The sequence below is a fragment of the Gallus gallus genome, chromosome 1 (genome assembly GCF_016699485.2).
Source record: "Gallus gallus isolate bGalGal1 chromosome 1, bGalGal1.mat.broiler.GRCg7b, whole genome shotgun sequence".
Classification (NCBI taxonomy): Eukaryota; Metazoa; Chordata; class Aves; order Galliformes; family Phasianidae; genus Gallus; species Gallus gallus.
In genome coordinates this window covers 97,111,532-97,134,232 of record NC_052532.1, presented here as the reverse complement: position 1 = coordinate 97,134,232, position 22,701 = coordinate 97,111,532, and the positions used below count along the sequence as shown (strand labels likewise).

Here is a 22,701-nt window from a genome sequence, read left to right as displayed (position 1 = left end):
TTCCAACATTTATGCAGGTTATTCATATAAATTAAGGCATCTGTATGATGGAAAGTATTTCAAAACTGTTCTGATAAATGTATAGGTCTTCAATTTATATCAACACTTCTGAATTTTTACATTCATAATTCACTGCATAATAAACCATAAGGGAAGACTGAAAGGAGATCCCTTATTTGTAGGCTACTGGTATAAAAGATAGCTGTGATCCTCCATGTCTTGTTTCAGAATTGTTTGATGACTATAAATGCTGTTCATATTATACTTTGCTCTAACTGTGTGTAACTGCCACAAACAAATTTCTCTTCACAGCATGTTTTGTTGTTTTTTTTTTTTATCTTTAACAACATATTGCTTAAGTTCTTCATTCAAGAATGCACTTTTGCATTAAGCATATTGAAGCACAGAAATTAATCATTATTTTTTTTTAAATAATGATTTCTTCATTTCCAAAGTAATAGCTCCTCTCACAGTTAATTTACAGTGAGGTTATCTATCCCTGTTTATGGAAGTTAGAAAAATGTGTGGGAGTGCCTGTGCATCCTGTGTCAGTCTCCAGCACGTGTAATTGGAACTATGTTCTTTGTAGGTCCTGGATGGAAAAAAAAGGAAAAGAGTAGGGTGGTATTGCTTTATCACATAGACACTACATCCAGCCTCTCATTCCAGTCTATTCCTGAATAAGCCTGTCCTTAATAATTACCTCCTCAAAATAATAATAGCAATAATAAATAAAAATCATTGTTGTAAAAGGAGAAAGAGCTGTTTTCTGAAAAGCTGAATGAATAAGTTGAGGAGGGATTCCATGGCTTGTCTGTCCATGGAGTATTGCAACTTTTCTTATTTCTTACTATTCCATTATGATAAGGTGACTTATGCTTTTCTTTGCACCAGCCTCTAGTCTGCATAACTTATCACTTAGTTAAAAATACAACTTTATTTGGCATTTGAATGTCGAGTGAAGACTTTTTATCTGACATACTGACAAGCAATTTGATTTCAGTAAAAACATGTCTTTTAATTAGCTACAGCATGTGTTGCAGCTTCCATTTCCAGAAGCTGTTTAGCAGTCAAGCACACTGAAACATGTACAGGATTTATAGCTTCTTTGGTAACCTCCAGTTTAATGAAATTAAATCATAAAATCAATTGAAAATTAGCATAATGTTTTGATGTGATTTCTAATTATGCCTGAATTCAATTCAGGCTGACAGAGGAAGCTGACACATGCTAGAAAGCCTGTTCACAGTGACCATTGAGGAAGAGAGAAGCAGCTATAACTGTACTATATAATATTAATTTGCAACAGGTGTCTGTGGCGGCTTTAATATCTGGTGTTTTATTTCCTGGTAATAAGCATAGCAAAAGGCAAGTAGTATAATTTTATGCATATTTTCACCAGTGAACTACAAGTAGACAATCGGGCTTTCAAAAGCTTTACTTTAAATGACTTGTGTCAGATAAGGACAGATAAATCAGTAATTGCTCTAGGAAAAGATTTGACTTATTGGTTAGATTATTAGCAGACCAGATCATATATTAAAAAACACTTTAAGGAAACTATCTATAATCATATATGAAACAATGCATAATCATATCCCTGCAATTTAAATTACTAGCTACTAGTAGGAAGTTCACTGGAAGCTATAAAAGAGAAGTTAGAGAAAATATACAACTAATTTAATTTTAGAGACCTCTTAATTTTGATTAGGATATGCTTCCTGAGCCAGTTTTCTATAAGTTGTGATTTTATTGTGCCAATACTGAACATTTGCTTATGGGTATATCAACTGATTTCCCACCAGGAGTCTCCTAGTAATATGAAGATTTAATTGCATGACATTACACTGTGACCGTTATATATATGTGTGTTTCTAAATGTATATGTATGGTGAATGGAGTTAAATCCAGCTGGTGACCGGTCACGAGTGGTGTTCCCCAGGGGTCAGTGCTGGGGCCTGTCCTGTGTAATATCTTTATTGATGACTTGGATGAGGGCATTGAGTGCACCCTCAGTAAGTTTGCAGATGACACCAAGCTGGCTGGAAGTGTAGATCTATGTGGTGGTAGCGAGGCCCTACAGAGGGATCTGGATAGCTGGGCTGAAGCCAGTGGGATGGCATTCAACAAGACCAAATGCCGGGTCCTGCACTTTGGCCACAATAACCCCAGGCAACGCTACAGGCCTGGGGCAGAGTGGGTGGAAGACTGTGTAGAGGAAATGGACGTGGGGGTGTTGATTGACGCTAGACTGAACATGAGCCAGCAGTGTGCCCAGGTGGCCGAGAAAGCCAATGGCATCCTGGCTTGTATCAGAAACAGTGAGGTCAGCAGGAACAGGGAAGTAATTTTCCCCCTGTACTCAGCACTGGTGAGGCCACACCTCGAGTACTGTGTCCAGTTTTGGGCCCCTCACTGTAAGAAAGACATCAAGGCCCTGGAGCATGTACAGAGGAGGGCAACAAAGCTGGTGAGGGGTCTGGAGCACAGGCCTTATGAGGAGCAGCTGAAGGAGCTGGGATTGTTCAGTCTAAAGAGAAGATTCAGGGGAAGACGTTATTGCTCTCTATAACTACCTGAAGGGAGGTTGTAGTGAGCTGGATGTCGGCCTCTTCTCTCGTGTGACTAGTGATAGGACTAGAGGGAATGGCTTCAAGCTGCACCAGGGAAGATTCAGGCTGGATGTTAGGTAATGCTACTTCTCTGAAAGGGTGGTCAGGCACTGGAATGGGCTGCCCAGAGAGGTGGTGGAGTCACCGAGCCTGGTGGTGTTCAAAAAGCGTTTGGACGTTGTGTTGAAGGACATGGTTTAGTGAGAACCATTGGTGATGGGTGAATGGTTGGAGTGGATGATCCTGTGGGTATTTTCCAATCTTAGTGATTCTATGATTATGTATATATGAATAAACAGAATTCCACATGTACATCTTTACATTCATTTCCTACTGATATTAACCCATGTTATTTCCTTGATTTCAAGGTATTTATTTCTACGATAGAATATAGTTCATAAAGAAACACTATGTAGAAATGACTTATCCACTAAGGGAATTTAAGTATTTGGCCAGTTGTATACCACAGCATAATTTAACTTAATATATATGCACTGATAGCTATAGGAAAAATTATATCAAGGATCATATATGTTATGAATAGTAGCGTAAATGATCATTCTGCAAACCAGTCTGAGTTGCTGTCTTAGTTCTATTTTGTTGGAACTCCCTGTTTCGTAGTCACTTTGAATAGACATAATTTGCTAGATAAGCTCCTTCACTGTTGCTAACAGCTATTTTTTATTTATATTCCTTTTGGAGACCCATGGAGTCATCTGCATTTGAGTAACAGTAGAAGCCTGTGTTTTTATTATTTCTGGGTAGCTCTGAAACCATAAAATCCAGGATTATGAAGTTGAAGTACTGATTACCAGAACCAAGTTTATTTCAAAATCTAAAGGCCCACGGTTCAGATATCATTGTTATGTTACGCTTAAATGCTTCATTTCTAAAAGCATTATTATTTCTTCACAATAATATTCAGAAAATTAAAAAAAAAAAAAAAAAAGTCAAGTACAACATACTCACATACCCTAAGACCATCAAAGGGGAAAAAGAAGACTTTTAAGTGTGTTTTTTCTTCCCTGAGTACATTTGATTGATCCAAAAAGAGTGAAAGTGGTTTTGGCTAATGAGTCCCATGAGAAAACCAAACAGAATTCACAAATGTGTAGGCAGGCCCGGCCATAATGTATCAGGCTTTTTAGAATAAAATCTGTGCTTGTATCTTTCTGGACAAATTAACAACAAATCGAAGCAGAAATAATCAATAGGTGTATATCTACTTAGGCATGTCTATCTACAGATAGACAACTAGCATACAATGCCAGGACTAGCATTGTGAGACCTTTGAAGGAGCCACTGAATGTGTCCAATCTTCACTATCCCCTAGAAATTACCTGCATCTCTGTCTACAGTAGAGAGAAGGGAGATTCAGTGATGTATTACCTAATTAATAGCTGTAGCCCAACATTCTCTTTTTGATGCAATTTAACAAAAAAAACGGTGATTTCTAAGAATTATCACTAAAAAGACATACTGAAGATATTCACATTGAACATCTCCTCCTTCATTTTCTGACACATACTTCATATTTGCTGTTCCTGTTTATGAATAGTAATACAGCTTCCTTTAGTTTATCACAATGTGATAACCCAAATGAGATCTTTAAGAACCAGGTGCAAGGGCCACATGTGGTGCTTGGAGATGGAATCATAGTTTTCCATGGATCTTTATACTAAGTGATCAAACTCCTTATTTTTACTAGAATAAATTGTTTTTCCCTCCTCTTTGAAGGAGTGTTTAGCATACTCTTGAGAAGAAAATTTCTGTGGTAAAGTGTTTCTGTTGGCCTTTCATGAGATCACAATTGTTTTAATTTAATGAGTTATTATTTTTCATATTTGCACTAGATTTCATTGTCATTATCTGTAAAGGGAAAAGTCACTTTGAAAAAGAAACTGCTATTTGTAGTGTTTGTTTCTTGTGTGCATGGTATATAAGGAGGGAAAGTTTAGTGTCAGTCTGGAAACATATAATAACTAAGTGTCGTGTATGCTCTAAGAAAGCTAAAACCCTGTTCATTTTCTTAAATTATACTAGCCAGTTTGGTTCCAGATATCTGGCTGACGTTTTTGTTATCTGAACATTATAGAGCTAGTGAATAATTGAGTCTCTCTCATCACTTACAAGATCCAAAAAAGCATTACTATCAACTCTGAATAGTCATTTTAATTTATTTTTATTTTGTGATTTACTAAGCAGCCAAAGGTGAATGATTTGTTTGAATTTACTTAGTATGCCTGGTAGTTCACATTTGAACCTTAGCACTGCATTGTTTTAAAAACACTGCTGTAAGGGGGTGCTAAAGTCAAGTCATTAACATATTCAGTCATTCCAATTGCCATGTGTTTCTTTTCATTAAAACAGTGCTTTCACGTGTTTGTTTTGTCTGGCAGATATCAGTCCACCAGCACAAGGTGTGGATCACAGGCAAGTCCAGAAGGAACTGGGAGACGTCATTGTACGACTGCATAACCCTGTTGTGCTGACACCCACAACAGTTCAAGTTACCTGGACAGTAAGGCTTTCATTATAATTACCTTTCTGTAGCTAATTTTGCCTATTTGTTCCTACATTTTTTTTATTATACTGAAAAGCTTCAGTCTTGACTTCAGCATAAGTGCTCTACTAGACTAACATCATAAAGGAATATGTGTAGATGAAACGATCTTTTCATTTTCTCCTTTAGGTCAGGCAGATTGTAGGATTTTTGCGTTCAGCTTAAAGGGAGATATGTCTAATTATGAAAATGAATTATGTTTAACGCCATAATCTAAGAGTACTTGATCTGTGTATTCATAACTGTGGATAGCAAAGATAAATATCATCATTAAAATGTATGAAAAAAACACTTTCCACTTGAAAGCATGGGGACCTCTTGACTATATTATTTGGTGACCCTAAAATGCAGAAATAGCTTTCTATATGGCACTTATTGAAAAGTAGGCAACGTGTTATGCTGGTTCCTGATCCATGTGTAGCATCTGCTATTCTAGCATACACCTTACCCTCAGTCAGTGGACTGCCTTTCATTTTGGAAGACCAGAATGTTTCTGGCAGTACTTAAGTTATCTATTTGAGGGACCAAACTACTGGGTAGAATTTCTGAGAAGTTAAGATATAGCATATGGCTTTCAAAATTCTATGTTTCTCTTACAGTCTCTTAGAAAGAGATTGTTCCTAGGGCACTCCACGCCACAAATGAGGGCTCTGCTTTTGGAGCATGTGCCCCAGAGGAAGGGGAGTCGTGGCTAGAAAAGTGACATAAATAACATTGCCATGCCCATCACTGTAACAGCTACATTATATAGAATGAATTTTGCTAAAGAGTTATTCACAATACTCAGGAGTTTTCTTCTACAGGTAATATTGTTAAGAGTTTAATGTGTACAGAGGATTACAATAGAATATAAATATGGATAGATTGTGTATTATAGAAATACTGCAGTTTTTACACATCTCACATGTATTTATGGGGGCTTATATGTCATCCTTTTTTCAGCAGATTTCACTGGTAAGGGGGTCAGATTAAAAATGAATAGAGAAATGCACAGATTGGTCTTTCTTAGAAGATTATTTAGAAAATGTGTCATTACATTTTGTTGTTAATGTTAACACTCAGCTTGTTCTTTTAAAAATACTATCTGTTCCTGCTAAATAACTCCAGGACAGACTGACTTTCTGGTCCAAGTGCCTTTGCAGAAAGTCTTTTTGCCCAAGAGGATGGTTCAATAGGTTAGAAACTTTGAATGTTGGCAGCCAGTAGTTGTAAACTTGTATGACATCCGTGCGGTGCTTCTTCAAATCCTTTCTTGGGTGTTAGAGAAACACAATTTCATAGGTTTGCTCCCTATTTATAAATGGAATTCAGTTTTATACAGTGTAATAGCATTCACTGTATTATAATGAAATACTATGGTTGGAGAGTGTCTTGGTGCCTCTACTGAACTGCTAATGAGCAAAGAAAGTATCATAAGTTAAGGTGTATCATTAAGACTATCAAGGGTATCAGCTCATTGGAAAGATCCCTCAAAGCAGTGACTGTATTCCATCTGACAAGTGAATAGACCTCTGTAGAGATGTTTTAGAATTGCCTGAGAGAAGAATGGCACACAAAAAAAAGTCTCTGGAACAGCTAATTAGAAACTTAACAACAACCAGAACAAAACCAACTAATTAACCATAGTTAACAGGAAAGTAGCCAGTCCATCCAGAGAATAAAGTCCATTCTGTTCATATAAAGTGGTTAGATAGTGTAGCTAAGACACAGAAGGACAGAAGTGCAATGAGAATCATAAGACTTTCAGTATTGACCTTCTGCAATTCAAAGAGTAAATGCCAAGAAACTTTCTCTATTCCTGAGTTTCTGGTGTCTTGATTCCCTGCAAATTTTCACCAATTTCTCTCCTCTCTGAGATGTTTTCGTTTTTTTTTCTTTCTTTCTGTATTTTTTAAAAATTGAGTTTAAAATTTCACAAATAATTCTCTGCTTCTGTTTTTTAATTTTAAAATATTTAGAAATAAAATATCTAAGTATATGCCCACATATTTCATCTGTTTTAAAAGGTTAGGCTCACAGTCAATGTTAAAAAGGAGTATCAGAACCTAGGTTGTCACTGTCACATAAATTAATCCCTCCTGTGCCTAAGTATTAAAGTGCAACTGTCATTATCTGGTTACATACAGTATCTATTCTTAATAAAGCTGTTCATCATTTCTTTTTATATTCTTTGTTCAGCGTGTACTGCCATACCACTGAAACCCAGCATTGAATAAAAAAAATATTAGTTTGTCTCATGTGCTTATCTGTCATGCTCTCAACTGTAATATTTGAGTGTTTCACAAATAATACTGAATTTATCATCAGAAGGATAAAAATGCTCAATTGTCCCAACCTTACATATAGGTAGACAAGGTGCAGAGATATTTACTGCATATCAGATATACCGACTGTTAATTTTAAACCTCTGGGCTGATTTATTATTATTTCTATCAAATATATTTGCATTGTTACAGCATAATGTATACTCAGAGCACTTTTGTAGCTGACCTCAACTATAGCTCAGTGCTTCCAGCCTCAATTTTCTCACTTTGAGTATTAAACTGAGAGTTTAATTAGTGGCAAAATGTGAGAAGTTTCCTAGCATTATGTAGGAGCCCTGTGGCATAATCAGGAAAAAAATTCGGTTCTTCAGTGTGGCAAAATAATTGCTGCTTTGAAATCCCGACTGCCTTACAGGAATTTTGAGGCTACAGTGCAGAAGGGTAATTTATTTGCCTCTGTCTTTTAATTTGACATTGATTTTAAATGATTGTGCTTCACTGGAATACACTGGACAGTCTTCCAGTGTATCTTCACCCTTTGTCTTGCTCCTGTCGGTAGATAAGTACTTGTGCTGTTTGAATTTTTTGAGATCACTGTGAGTCTATGTGGCTCCCAGTATGTAGCTCCACTCCACCATGCTGCTTTCTGACTTCCCCTCATCAACAGAACGACGACAGAAAAACACAATGAAAAATTGCTCATGGGTTGACATAAAAGCAGGCAGATCACTAACTGATTACCACCGTGGACAGAACAGGCTTGGCGTAGGGAGGTTAATGTAATTTATTGCTTGTTGATAACAGACTAGAGCAGTGAGAACTAAAAGCAAACTAAAACCACCTCCCTCTGACAAGCAGCCTCTTCTACCTCATCCCCTTGAGCAGCACAGGGAATGGACTGCAGTCAGTCCGGAATGCTTCATCTCTGCCATTCCTCCATTGTCACTCTCTGTTCCTGCTCCGTGTGGGGTCCCTTCCATGGGATGCCATTCTTCCCAAACTGGTGCCATACAGGCTTCCCACAGGCTGCAGCCACATAGGCCCAATGTAGTCCATACAAGTGAGCTCAGCACAGTGTGAAAGATGTTCTGCCCAGATGGAGAATTGCTGTGTGTACTGATTTGGGAGCAGAGTTCTTTTTAGGATATTTTGGAGTAGAGGCTTATATACCCAAAAGCATATTGATGTCTTGAGAGTGTGGATTAGCTGGATTGCCTGAAAGGAAACTGTATTTGCAGCATAATCTACATTATAAGGTTTTTTGTTTGTTTGTTTGTTTTGTTTTATTTCCCCTTCATTTGTTTTAACAAGCAAATAGCCTACAGAGTGATCATAGTCAGTGAACCTGTCTTATATTCAGTTATTCAGCTGTGGTATGTACAGGGAAAAAAAGAACTTTGTATTCTGCAGAAATGGAGAGCTACCGTCAGCTTTATAGATACCTCCTGCACTATACATTCATCAAAAAGAGAGAGCATGCAAGACCAATTATGCTTGTAGGTTGCCTTAAAGAATTGAGTCAGTGCTGAACAGAACCCATCCAGTAATTGCTGTCTTCTGCCTTTTAAAGGAGCATCTGCATTTTCTGCCATCCATCTTCTGAGGTAGAAAATGTCTTTAGACCAGCACCTGTTACAGCCCTCCTTTGATGAGGGGATTCCACAGCTGCTCCTATAAATTCTAAAGCAGTGTCACAGAAAGACTGGGAATATTCTGTGATCCCAGGTCTCAGCAGAGAAAATTCGTGCAATCTCTGTAATAATGCTATGTAAGAGGAAGTACATTAAAAGAAGAGAGAGAGAGAGAAATGAAAATAACTAGAAATTATTAAATTCTTTCATCAAATTACAGTGCACGTTTCTGCAACTCTACCTACATGCAAATGTGTACTGATCCTGTAGTTACTTGATGCTTAGCACAACTGAATGCTATTCTTTAACACTAAGCATGTTTTTTTGTGGCCTGCTGTTGAAGTGACATGTAATTACCACATAAGAAGAGAAAGGATGAAGTTACAAACTTTGTAATATATGTAAGATTGTTTGTATATATATAGACATATGTACAGTGCATATATATATATGTATCTATGTATTTATGTGAAATACACTTGATTTTCCTCACATATACCTCAAGCTATATATATATATGTCACATGTCTCTCTGGTTAATCTGTGTAATTGTCCAAAAGTATTTTTGTACTATTCAGAAAATTCCAAACAAAATGAAAAAGCCACCTTGCTCTGTAAGTGAAATGACCCCTGAGCATCTTCCCAAAAATCTGACCATAGGAAAAGTGCCTCTTGTTTAGATGAAAAGCAGGTGGGAATTAAGGACAACTTAGTATCCTCCTTGATATTGAATACAATGAGGCATTTATAGAAAGCTTTAAAATGCATAATATTTTCATTCATAAGTACCCTCCCAGACCATCAACAACAGAATCACTCAATAATCTGAAATCCTGGCAGATCATATGGCTCTATTGTAATCAAATTCCAACTGAAAGCACCTGTGTAAATTGTATGATATCCAGGTTAAGCTAGTTTACTGCAACCCTGCAAATGACAGCCTTGTTCTACTACCACACTGTTTTCATATTGCTTATGTTGTTTAGTCTTTCTTCTAAGGAATTTAATAGCTAGGGAAAAGAGAGGTGTATGAATAATTTGAATATCTTATGTAAGCAGATATGAAAGTGTGATGGACTGAAAATTGTTTAGTGAAATCCAAGTGTACAGTTCTCTGTAAGTTAGTAGGTATATTTCTCTTTGTATGATATAGAAAACACTTTTTATACCATTTCATGGCAACAAACAGTTACCATTTACTTTAGTTCTAAATTTTCAGATCTTCCCCACTGCACAGGAGTCAGTAGAGCTTAAAAGTGCAGCAAAGACAAAATGGAAAGTTCTAAAATAGTTATGGTGTCTTTCAGCATAACTTCTAATACGGAAGCTGGGCAAGAACCAAACTTAGTGTTTAATTATTAAACATCATAGCCTCGTACTGTAAGGTAGGTTGGGAATCTGTATGACAAAGTACATGAAATTGCTATTCCTACTGAATTTTGTAGTAAACATGAGGTTCACAAAGTCTTCATGTCCGTAAAACATTTAATTAATGAAAGTCAAACATGGATAAAAACAATTTAGTCTGATTTACAGACTCCCTTCATTTGGAAACAGCTGCTTAATGTTCTTCTTAAAAACACAGCTTGATTCTTTCAGTATTAACAAGCTATTATTGTGAGTTATATCCCTCTTTCAGTGCATAAATTCACTTAAAGTGAATGTAGAGAAGTTTATAAAATGCAAGCTTAATGTTGTAACATATGTTGCAAGATTTTTAACAGTGACAGTTTTGATGAAAGACATTTCTGCTTTGCTCTCACAAATAAAGCTTTCTTCTTGCTTGCCCTGATTTTTAATGTCTTAAGAATCTGCATCCTTTTTGAATGACTCAGTAAACTATAACAAGATAATAGAGGAAGAGTAATAGACCCTGGTTTGTGTTTTCAGACTGAAATTCATTTCTTCTTAAGTTAAGTCAAACAAATGTATCTTTAATTCTGAAATACCTTTGAGCTAGCAAACTGTTAAGAACAGAAAGGAAACCCTACTTGTTGAATCTTAGATATAACACAGAAATTTACCAAACCGCTAGTCATATAGTCTTTTTATTTGATTGCATTTTCTTTGGCTATTTATTTGACAACTTCAGAAGCAGATAGACTTGGCTTGATTTTACCTGATGGGTAAAACCTGATGGTTGTTTTGTCTGTGTTTACATGGAAACATCAAAATAAATCATTATTTCAAGTTGTTTGGGGGTTTATTTCCAATAGAAAAAAATGCATGCAACATCTCCCAGATAAAACACATTTTAGTTTTTTTCTTCAAATAAAAACATTCTACTTATAGCTATGATAAGTTAGAATTGCTAAACTTCTGTGTCTGCCTAGCAACAATTAGAAAATAAAACAAAAATGACATTCCATCTCCATCTGATGGATTGAGTACATCACAACCCCAGGATGTAAAGAGACTGTTTAGGCTACGAATGCAAGAAACAGCACATGTTCTTGGATGTTGTTTTCTCTGCATCTGTCTTATGTTTATTTTACTTTCCTGAGCATCTCATGAAAAGATGAGCTTTAAGCCAAGTAATGGACTAACTGAAAGCATATAGGGCTTCTTCAAAGATTTGTCCTCTTCTGAGAAGAATTTGTTTTTCTTTTCTTCTCATATTTCAGCACATCAGTAGCCAAGATGTCCATAATAAGTTTACATACAGTAAGCATTATGCCAAAGTTCTCTTTTCTTGATTTGTTGCAGGGGTGAGAGCTTGTTTTGTGATTTAAGATGGTATTTGTCATGATATATATGTAACTGCAGAAAGTAAAATAGAAATATTCTATAACAAGTAATGTGAGAAGAATGTTCCTTTAGAGGCAGTTAATGGTGGCATACAAGAAGACATTTTGATTTTTAAATTTCAGCAGCATAAATGGCTGTTATTTTTTTTTTCTTTTTCACAAGGACAAAAGTATTCTAGGAAAAAGTTTTGCTTTCATTTCAAAATGTTTTGTTACATTAATACGTTCATTGATATATTATTTAATGCCATTTCTAGGTTGACCGTCAATCGCAGTTTATTCAGGGCTACCGAGTAATGTATCGCCAAACGTCTGGCCTACCTTCTCCAGCTGTATGGCAGAATTTGGAGGTCAAAGTCCCAACAGAGCGCAGTGCTGTTCTAGTCAACTTGAAAAAAGGAGTCACTTATGAAATTAAAGTTCGCCCGTACTTCAATGAATTTCAAGGAATGGACAGTGAATCAAAGTCTGCTCGTACCACAGAGGAAGGTTAGTAAAATAGTCAAATATCATTTTGGTTATTTTATGCATTCCTCCATTCAGCGCCACATGATTTCTGTTTGTTAAATGTAAGGTCATCATTAAAATTCAACATCATAATCAGTTTTCTGCTGTAAGTATTCCAGGAGAAAGCATTTGGCCAGTTCTGTATTCATCTGATTTCCACCTGCTTCTTATGTGCAAGAGGCTTTGAGTCTTCTAACAAGTGTACACAGCAGACATTCTTTTACAAACAGTGTTGCTGCAATAAAAGACTTCAATCTGCACTTTAAAAATAAAAATTGAGTTTGAAAGGCATGCCACTCCATTGCTTCTGCTAACAAAGTTCATGAAATTGTCCTATTTAGTTGTTTGCTTTCATCTCTATGGCATGTAGTACAGTATACTTAAATATGTATGCACTTGAGGACCATTTTTTATAAAATTTAAAAATTTTTATAAAAATTATAAAAATTGAGGTGAGATATTTAATTTTTATCCTTTTCTCTTGGTGTACAGCAAACCTATCTATCTAAAATAACCTCTGCCTGGAGAACCTGAGCAGTCATCATCATCTCTCCTCTATTAAAGAAGAGTGATCGTAAAAGTGAGGGTTCATCTTCTCACTTTTATCACTGATTTCTTTCAAAATGTAGGAAAGAAATACCATTGATGTTTCTAAATGTTCATGTGGCTTTCATGGGTTTTGAGTGCACTCTTTCAGTCCTACTGAAGATGCATCTTAATCACTTAGAGTAGTCTCTGGAGGTTTAATTTATTACTGATTGTCAAGCACTTTTTACTTCTCAGAAGGACTCGCTTTTTCTCTTTAATTTGTTATGATTACTGACCAGCAAATAAGCAGTCCTGAGGATAACTTGGTTACTGCCTCTACTTTATAGATGAGGAAATTCAGTGTCCTGCAACATGTAGGAAGGCATTCCTTAAGTAACATTTAGAATTTGCTACTTTCTGTTTCCAATTTCTTTGTTCAGACCATAAAGCCTAAACAAATCAGTTAAGACTAGCTTTTCAGCAGCCTAAACCAAGCTTCAAGGTTCAAAAGTAATAATTAAAAAAAAAAAAAAAAAAAAAAAAAAAAAAAGCTACTAAAAAGAGATTTCTATTTCTATAAAATAAATGAGGAATTACATTTTCTTTCTTAAACCTCATCTCCCCATATAGCCAGTCAGGTAACATTGTACTTTGAAGGCCACTTTCTTTGCATGAAATTTTCCACATTGTGAAGATTTTTAGAAATTTTCTTGTGTGTAAGTATGTATAGCTAACAAATGATGATCTACCTTGTAGATGAGTATAACCTTCAAGTAGTCTATTTACAAGTATCTCTTTCAAAAACGTGGCTTGTAACAGGTAATGTTATAACAAGGCAAGTGTCAGCTCCTGTATAAAATTCTTCCATTTGTTTGGGTGATAAAATGATGTACTTCCATGAGAAAGTTAAGAAATTCACTAGATGCCGTTCCAGAGATATTTCCTTTAACTCCTCATATTATCTTTGTAATCATATTGGTGTTCATGAATTTCAAAAATAGCACTAACTTAATGTTTAATAACTGTGGTTTGCTCCTCATCCAATAAAGAGAAATGGCAGTCTATTTAAAGGTGTCACACTTTCTGTGTAGCCTCTGATTCCATTTCAAAAATGAGCTTTTTTAGACATGACTTTTAAAAAATGTCAGTTGTACTATTTTTAGAAAATAATTTGGAAGAGCGATATGCAAGTTTGAAGTTTTTTGCAAGATCAAGATGAACAACCCAGGTAAAGGAAAGTATAATCGGGAGGCAGTGGCAGCTTTCTACTGGATTGAATTTTACATGCAATGTTACTTCTGAGTCCTAGCTCCAAATATCAATTTTGCTACAGTTAGACTTTTCCTCTGGATCAGGCATTTGTCACAGTTCAGTATCCATTCATCTCCTACCTCTTTGGCCTTGTGAATGTAATAAATGGAATTCTGTTTGGCTGCCTCTGGAAGAGATGAGCGGCGATTTGGGTTCTTTCATATCTGTAAGAAGAAGCTGAGCACTGGAATAATTGACCTGTCAAGAAGCAGGCAAGGTGTTCTCCACAAGCCAGCAGCAAGGGAAATGAGAAAACAGCTTTAAAAATGTTATTTTTCAATGTGGTCTATTTAATAACTGCAGCAGTGTCAGACAAGTGCCTTAATTTATATCACGGTGCCAGCTTACAAAGTGATATTATCATAGAAGGAGGAAGCAGAACTGTTATACGTATGTGTGCCTACACACATAAGAGCTAAATAGAATTTTTTTTTGTTAATTTTCACTTCTTCTTTCACCCTTGCTATGAAGACAAATGATAGTCCTTTCAGGTACATACACAGCTTAAAATCTCTTCTGGAATAACTTTATGGAGTAGTATTTGTTCTGCATATTGTTTGTCACCACAAAAATATGACAGTTGGTAATGGAGGTCTCCTTAGTTTTATCAGTTACTGTCTTGCAACAGCAATCAATTCTTGCTTGCCTTACCTCAGCTCTTAAAGTGATACTTTCAGCTACATTCATCAGTTGTGATTTAACTTTGCTTAAAACTTACCATACATCCTCCAAAACCAAAAAGAAACCACACACAGAATTTAACTAGAATATTCCTGCAGTTTAAATGCAAATGCAAATCATTACAGTATGCTTTTTTTTTTCAGTGATAGAGAAAGGTATTGATTTTATATGTTCTTTAGCATTTACCTCTTTCTTCTCCCTTCCCCCATGTTCCCCAGTACCTGTACATAAAACATTATATACCTGAATGTCCTTTATAATCATGAAAGTATATACCTTTCAGCACAATGTTCCATTTTACTTAAAAAAATATATATATACAGTGTTAAGTTTTGCCATTTTTATTATTATTGTTCTAATGAAAAATGTTTTTTCTGATTAATATTTCACACACAGTTATTCTTGGTTTTGCCATTACACAATATTTTAAGGTTTTTAAAACACTATTATTTTTTCTCCGTGATTCATTTGCCATAAAATACACAATGCAACCTTATAGTTCAACAGTTTTATGCTTTGCATGATGCCAAAGTGTAGCCCAAGGTCACCTTTCTGTGCTTTACTTGAGTTAGTTAAGAGTCAAACTGTCTACAGTATAGCTCCATTTTTCACCTCCACAACTTTTTCTACCTATCACTATTTGCTTTGCAGCTGAACCTATATCTGAAAATGTAGTTCCCAAAATGTGCAGCCTCACAGGAGTCATACACTGGGCAACTAATGTCATCTATGTGGACCTGTGCAAGGCCTTTGACATGGTCCCACATCCTTATCTCGAAATCAGAGAGATATGGATTTGAACGGTGGACTGTTCAGTGGATAAATAATTGGCTGAATGGTCACAGCCATACGGTTATTGTCAGTGTGTCTACATCTGGGTGTAGGCTGATCACAAGCAGCATCACCCAGGGATCTGTCTTGGGACTGGTTCTCTTCAACATCTTTATCAATGATATACTGTAATTGGCTACTCCAGCTCCTCATGATTACCAGGGTAGGGTTTTTGCTCAGATCCCTGAGCCTGTTCCAGGTCAAGTCCTGAGAACCATCTGAATAGGCAGTCTCAAAAAGGCTACTAGAAAAAAAATAAGTAAATCTGGAATTACTTGGAAAGGCTCATACTCCTGATATCTGTGGCTGTGTCTGGTTTCATTAAGCCTATCAGATATAAACACAAAGGTACCAGCTACTTTGTCTGCTTTACAGAGCGGTGTGGTCCACATGATTGGGAAAGATACAGCTAGAGTCCTGGTGCCCTTTGAACATAGCACTTAGAATCCTTTCTGGGCAGGAGTGCTCTTGATGATCAGACTGCAGTCAGGGAGCCACAAAACCAGCAGATATATTTGAATTTGAGATAGGGGAGAGTTTTTTGGGTTCGGATAGAAATCTGCTGTTATTCTTCAACGTTTCATTTTAAATATTTTAAGATCATATTAAAAGTGGTGAAAAATACTTGGAAGAATATTTCAGTGGAGCTATTAAAAAAAAGTCACCCTGGAACAGGATCTGCTGGGAGCTGAAAAATTGTCCTGGAAAGTTATCATTATACACTTGCTATATCAGTCTGCACTTCCATAGACTCTTTCTATTAGTTTCGTTGTTGTTGTTGTTGTTTTGTTTTGTTTTGTTTTGTTTTGTTTTGAAGACTGAATAGATGAACTGGGAAAGATAGACTAGATGGATCATAGGACCAATTTGGTGCAGCTGATATTAAATTCCTTCCCTCCCTCCCCAGGGACATATCTTAATATGACACACTCAACATTGGTGATTTAGCTTGCCACTGTAGTAGAGTTTCAGTGTTTACTTCACTGGCCACAAAAAGTTTTAATGTCACAGAGTGGCCAAGGAAGGACATGTGCCTTTGTGGTGACAACTATAGCTATGCAGGGAGAGCCCCTGCATGGGTGCAGCAGATGCTCACAGAGGGGACTTTGTCCTCTCTATTGAACTTGCTGCAGCACTTCCCAAACAACAAGTCCTAAGCCAACAAGAGCAGTCTGCTGTTGATGTCACTGCAGAAAAGGCTTTGCCAGCATAGTTCTCATAACTAACAGCAATGTTTTTTTTATTTTTATTTTTTTCTTCACACTTCAAACCAGAGTAGGGGGGGGGCTGGCAAAGAAAAGCCTGTTAGATAGGGCCTTGATGTCCAGTGGCCAGCCAAACAAATGTGAAAGGTTGAACTGAACAGAGGACTCTAAAGATAAGATTAGCCTGAAGAAAAAAAGACATAAATATATATCTGACCTAAATTATCAGCTCCCCCATTCACTGGCATTTGGTGTAAATTCTTAAACCCTTTTCTGTCTAAGAGATGCAAAGCTTTATTCTTAAACATACTGAGTTAATGACTTCTTGGAGAACCAAAAAGGAAACACGCAAACAAAAATTCCTGAACTCCTATTTCTTACAAAAGTGTCAGACCATGCAGGGAAAAAAAAAATGAAAAGACTTTTCTGGGCAGGGAATGCAATCTCACGTTATGACTTAGTTGACTTAGTTGACATATGCATAGCTAACGAGGGATTATGGAAAACAAATGCAAGCATGAGAATAATTCCAATGCAAGCTTAAGAAATGCTATATCTAAATAAATGAGAAATGATTTGTATTGATTCTCCATTATCACAAATTCCACATTTTCATTCAGTACAATGCTTCTCTTCAGAAAGGCATTTTTCAAAATTGTTGGTCCCAAACAAAATGTGCATACCTAGGCCTGCAGGGACTGTCAACTTTGTATGTTCTCTACTTGCACTTACACTGCTTCAGCAAAATTTGTGCTCTAACAAATGGATTAATGTCTTATTCCTGTTTGTTCCCTCTGTTTGGTGCAGCTCCAAGTGCCCCTCCTCAGTCTGTTACTGTCCTGACAGTTGGAAATCACAACAGCACAAGCATCAGCATCTCCTGGGATCCTCCCCCTCCAGATCACCAAAATGGAATCATCCAGGAGTACAAGGTAGAAGGGATCTGTAATAGAAGGGTAGTGTGTTTTAGGAAACAACCTTCATCGATTACAAAACAATAGCACTGTTTACGGATTTGAATTCTGACAGCATTTACTGCCACCCATATAATTATATGGAGAAAAAGGACTGAGTGCCTATGGATTTTTTTTTTTTTTTTAATTTTCCATATGAGCAGTGCTACTGTTATTGTAAAACCAAAATCTAGCATGAGCTAGATCTGGAAGAGACTTGTAGTTGCCAACTAGTTTAAAGAGGTTTTCTTTCTTTCTTATCCTTGGAAGAAAGAGAAGGGTTGTTTTGTTTTTTTTTTCCTAAGGGGTTTTTTACTCTCAGGTGGAGTTCCTGTCTCAAAATGTCTTCAGTCTGGTAGAAAATGCTGTAAAATCCTGTAAAAATGCTAATCTTTTCACTTCAAGGTCAAAGTCAAGAACTATAGCTCTGGGAGAATACAAGTCTTCCTTCAAGGACTATCTATATCAAGATTCACAACTTAAAGTGCTAACTTGTTTGCTCTGAGGAACAGGCTAGATATGCAGTTTGTTACTTGACTGCTTGCTACACTGGTTGCCTTTTCTCTGTTTTTTTTTGTTTTGTTTTGTTTTGTTTTGTTTGTTTGTTTTTACTGTGATGGCTCAAGTTATCCTTCCCTTACATTTTATCACCTTACATTTTGTAACAGTCTATTCCCCACTAAGCTTGCTTTTGCACAAGTATATTTTCACAACTTGGCAATATTGCAGTGTGTTATTGGTGTGTGTGGAGGGAAGACTGGAGAAAATGATCATGCTACATTCAGCATTATCACAGGCTTGTAACTGTGGAACATGCAGTTTGGTAAATATATTCACTGTGGCCAGCTTCTATATTGAATGTGAAATTTATAATTGAAATAGAGCAGGGCAGCTTCCTCGAAAATCCCACAAAGGGCAGAAATGATAATCTTTTTGAGATGCAGGTGATTATTTCATGCAGGAATATATAATTTATTCTTCCTGGTGCGCTGTGAGGGAAAACAGAATCAAGAAGGAAGAAATTGCTTGGCCTATAACCAATTTATGTTTCAACCTCTTATGGATTATCATTTGATCAGAGGGATGCAGTAAATGTACACAATACTTATTTTTAGCTTAGCACTTCTTTTATTTTGCTTTTATTCAATATTAAGATTTATTAATGCCAATCTGGTATTGATCTCATTTTCATATAAATAATTGTATCTTCTGCTTTAATTCATCTTGATGCTGAATGTTCTATAAGGCAACGTTAACTTTCAGGGGCTTATAGACAACTAAGTAAAACACGATCTTAAACCACAAAATATATAGATATGAAAGAAAGTCAGCTGATGGTTAGTTGAAGCCACATTCCAAGTGAGTGCTCAGATCTCTAGACTGTTTAGAAAAACAGCTGGAGTCACCACCTATTACATCTCTTCTTGTTAGATTAGATGGCTGCCTGATTAGTGTGCTGGCTGTGATGAATCTAATGCAAAGAGCCTAATATCTCCTTTAGTATAAACTGACTGCTGAGGTTTCACTGGATATTTTCTAACAAATTGAATGGCATAAGAATTAATGTAGATTCATTTATGAATTCAGTGCTTTTAATTAGGGGCATTTTGTAGTTGCTGTGACCTAAGACCAGGACAGACAAGGACTGAAAGAATGAATTGCAATAGTCTTTCACCCTAATGCATTCTGCCCTGCACATAGCCTCTACATGAGCTCAGGAGAATGAAAGTTTATTTTGTTCTCAAAGTCTTTCTCAGTGCTTTGCAGAAAAAAGGATAAGGTGTGATAAAACACTGAGAAGGGTCAAAAGTAAGTGTAAAGAGAGTATTAAGGTTGTTTAGACACATCAGTTTGTCGCTGAGAATGGTTCCACCAGTAGTGCTTTCTTGTGCTGTTATGATTATGTATCGCACATATGATACCTTTAAGCATTGATTTTCTTGAGTAAAGTAAATGCTTTCTTTGATCATAGAGAAGCAGTACATGCCAAAAACTGTAATCAAAGAACAATACCTAAGAAGTCTTAGTTTTGAAACTTCTCAGGAAAAGCCAATGGATAAATGCAGGAGAGAGAAATAATATTGTGAAATGATATACCATTCTCATCATAAAATATGAATTCATATTTCGGAATAATTTGTTGCTTCTGTTTAATTAGAAAATAATCAAGTCAGGAACTGATATCTGGATTTCTGAACAATGTATGTTATCACAACTGTAGCAATAGAGCAGGTTTGCACTTAGTCTGTTTCAGAAATGTCACACGCCCCTGTTATGCAGCAGAAAGAAATAGAGAAGGATTTTGAAAGATTTTTATCCTTTAATACTTTAAGAAACATTTCACTAGTTGTCCTTTTACTGTCCAGTGGGAAAATAAGAATGAAAAAATTGATTTTTTACAAAAAGATTTGACAGTAATCACATTACTAAACAAGATTTCAATGAAAATGTAACACATCTTTTTCACTTGGACAATTCTATTCTGCACTTCAAAGCATGCCATGAAATTGTGCTCCATGGAGAGCTGGAGTCCAAAGTGGTGTTTGCAAACAGACTTTGCCTGATTTTACACTAATCTGGGATAATTTGCTGAGCTCCAACTGCTCCTATATAGTAACATTGTTAACGAGTCCAAAATACCAAAATAGGTGATTGTCGTGAAAAACCTTGATATGTCATATCTATGAGCTATTGTTTATGAATACGAAGAATTTCCTATTTTTTAACACATCAACTTTTGTCCCAGATCTGGTGTCTAGGTAATGAGACTCGATTTCATATCAACAAAACAGTAGATGCAGCCATTCGGTCTGTAGTAATAGGTGGCCTGTATCCAGGTATTCAGTACCGTGTAGAAGTTGCTGCCAGCACCAGTGCAGGTGTGGGAGTGAAAAGTGAGCCACAACCCATAATAATTGGTAAGTGATTGTGTATTCTGTTGTTTTGTTTTGCCTGTTTTTACTTTCAGAGATGCTTTCATTAATCACTTCTGAGAGCATAAAAATCTGCGGAGCAAAAGACAAGTTTTGAATTGATCTTGGTGGTTAGCTTTTAACATCCCAATGCCTGCTGGCATTGTGCCTCTTGTACAGAGTTCTCGCAGCTAGCAGAGTGAACTAGTTGAACTAGTTCTTCCTTTGCTTTATAGACTTTATAGAAAATACAAATTTTCTAGTGAAACTCATTTTTTAAATGTATTCACCACTTCTGCAGGTCGATGGATTTATAGAACTAGCAGCTAAAGCTCCCTTTTCCTCCTCTTCAGATGACTGTTACATTGCTTTACCTATAGCATTGATGCATAAGGCACTGTTTACAGTTGGTTTTCTGAACATATTGTGTCAATGTTTCTCACGTATCCCAAGCAGATGAGTTTGCTCTGTCAAAAAATGAGTAGCCTGTAATCCAAATAGAGAGCAAAGGTGGTAGTACCATCTCTGCTTTTGAAATGACTGTAACTTATTGTTAGTTTCCTTGCAGGATTAATTTCCTTTACAAACAGAAGCACAGATACTTTTTCTTCTGAGATTCTTCTCAAGTATGAAATACAAATGCAGAAACAAAATGAGAAGGATGAGAATAGGAAAACTATTTTAGCAAAACTGAATTGGTCTGTGCACAGCAGCACCTTTTCAGAGGGCATAATACAAGGATTTTGTTACTTTCATCTGTACATTCTAATTTAGTTATTACAAAAATGAACATTTTCTTGCTTGTTTGTGAGTCTGTTGATATTATATATTTTTGTTCTAGAATATTCTGTCAGCACAATGTCCCAAATATGAACAGTTCCATTATGTGTAGACATTTAGAAAATGTAAATTCCTATGTGTTGCTTAAATGTTTAATGATATTCAGGTTCCATGTTTAAAGACAGAAGTAGAGGTACTCCAGCTTTGGATATGTTGTCACTAGAGAAGGGAATACAAGTTACAGTAGTTTTAGAAAGAGGAAGTCACAAAAATTCCAAAGAAGGTTAAAGAGTGTTCTAGAACTGAGAGCAAGAATCAGATGTTTTGAAAATACAAGAAATCTGTCCTCTAATAAGCCTGAGTTTTGGATCTCTGCATAAACAGCTTATGTTGTGAGACTTGTCTGTCATTGCATTTGCTTTGAGCAGGCCTTTGTTTTCTTTTTTTCCTTGCTGAAAGGGTTCCATCCAGCTACACACTGGGCTTGTTCCAGCAAAATACTTAAGTGTGTTTCAGTTTGAGCATGTGAGTAGTCTTGTGTCACTTAACCTGTTATGAGTTAAACTTGCACTAAAGTGCTTTGCTGGGTGATTGCCAGAATGCTCAGCTCCACATGTGTGTGCAGATCTTCATCCTGTTTTTTTCCTTAGAAAAAATGACTAATATAATCAAGAGTTAATTGTGGGGATGTTTCTTTCATTACGTGAAGGAAGAAAGGGATGCTAGGATACAAATAAACTACAAAAGGAATTGCATTTTGAAGCTAAGAAAGTTTTGCATTGTTAAACTTAGTAGTATTTATCCCTTTAATGAGTCCAGAATGTCCACTTGAATAAGTTTGTCTGATAGCATCTTTACACATTTAAGAGTCTTTTACATGAAAAGTAGAAGTCTTTTTTTTTTTTGTTATATTGTTTTTCTGTTCTCATTTCTGTTTTCTCTTTTAAGATCACAAAGCTAGATTTATTTACTATTTTATAGTCTGCATCTCATTTTCCACTAGGTTATGTTTTTCTGTTTCTTATGATCCGTGATTACTGGCAGTTATTCCTCAGACTATAGATTTGCTTTGTAAAGGTACTACTATTTAAATGACACAGTTTCTGAAAAAATTGAGTTGATCCCATTCAATATTTGACTGAAAATCAGCAACATAAAATAAGAAAATGAAATTTT

The 22,701-nt window shown here is 36.1% G+C and overlaps 1 protein-coding gene across 12 annotated transcripts in view; it reads left to right on the top strand.

Moving 5' to 3' along the window:
• The window catches only part of ROBO2 (roundabout guidance receptor 2), a 461,934-nt gene that overhangs the window by 368,998 nt on the left and 70,235 nt on the right, over positions 1 to 22,701 (top strand). For all 12 annotated transcript variants that reach the window (XM_040649984.2, XM_040649974.2, XM_040649960.2 and 9 more), the window contains 4 exons: positions 5,012 to 5,133; positions 12,075 to 12,306; positions 17,688 to 17,812; positions 20,580 to 20,751. In XM_040649984.2, the coding sequence (XP_040505918.1) occupies positions 5,012 to 5,133; positions 12,075 to 12,306; positions 17,688 to 17,812; positions 20,580 to 20,751 (651 nt within the window). The remainder of the gene's footprint in view (positions 1 to 5,011; positions 5,134 to 12,074; positions 12,307 to 17,687; positions 17,813 to 20,579; positions 20,752 to 22,701) is intronic.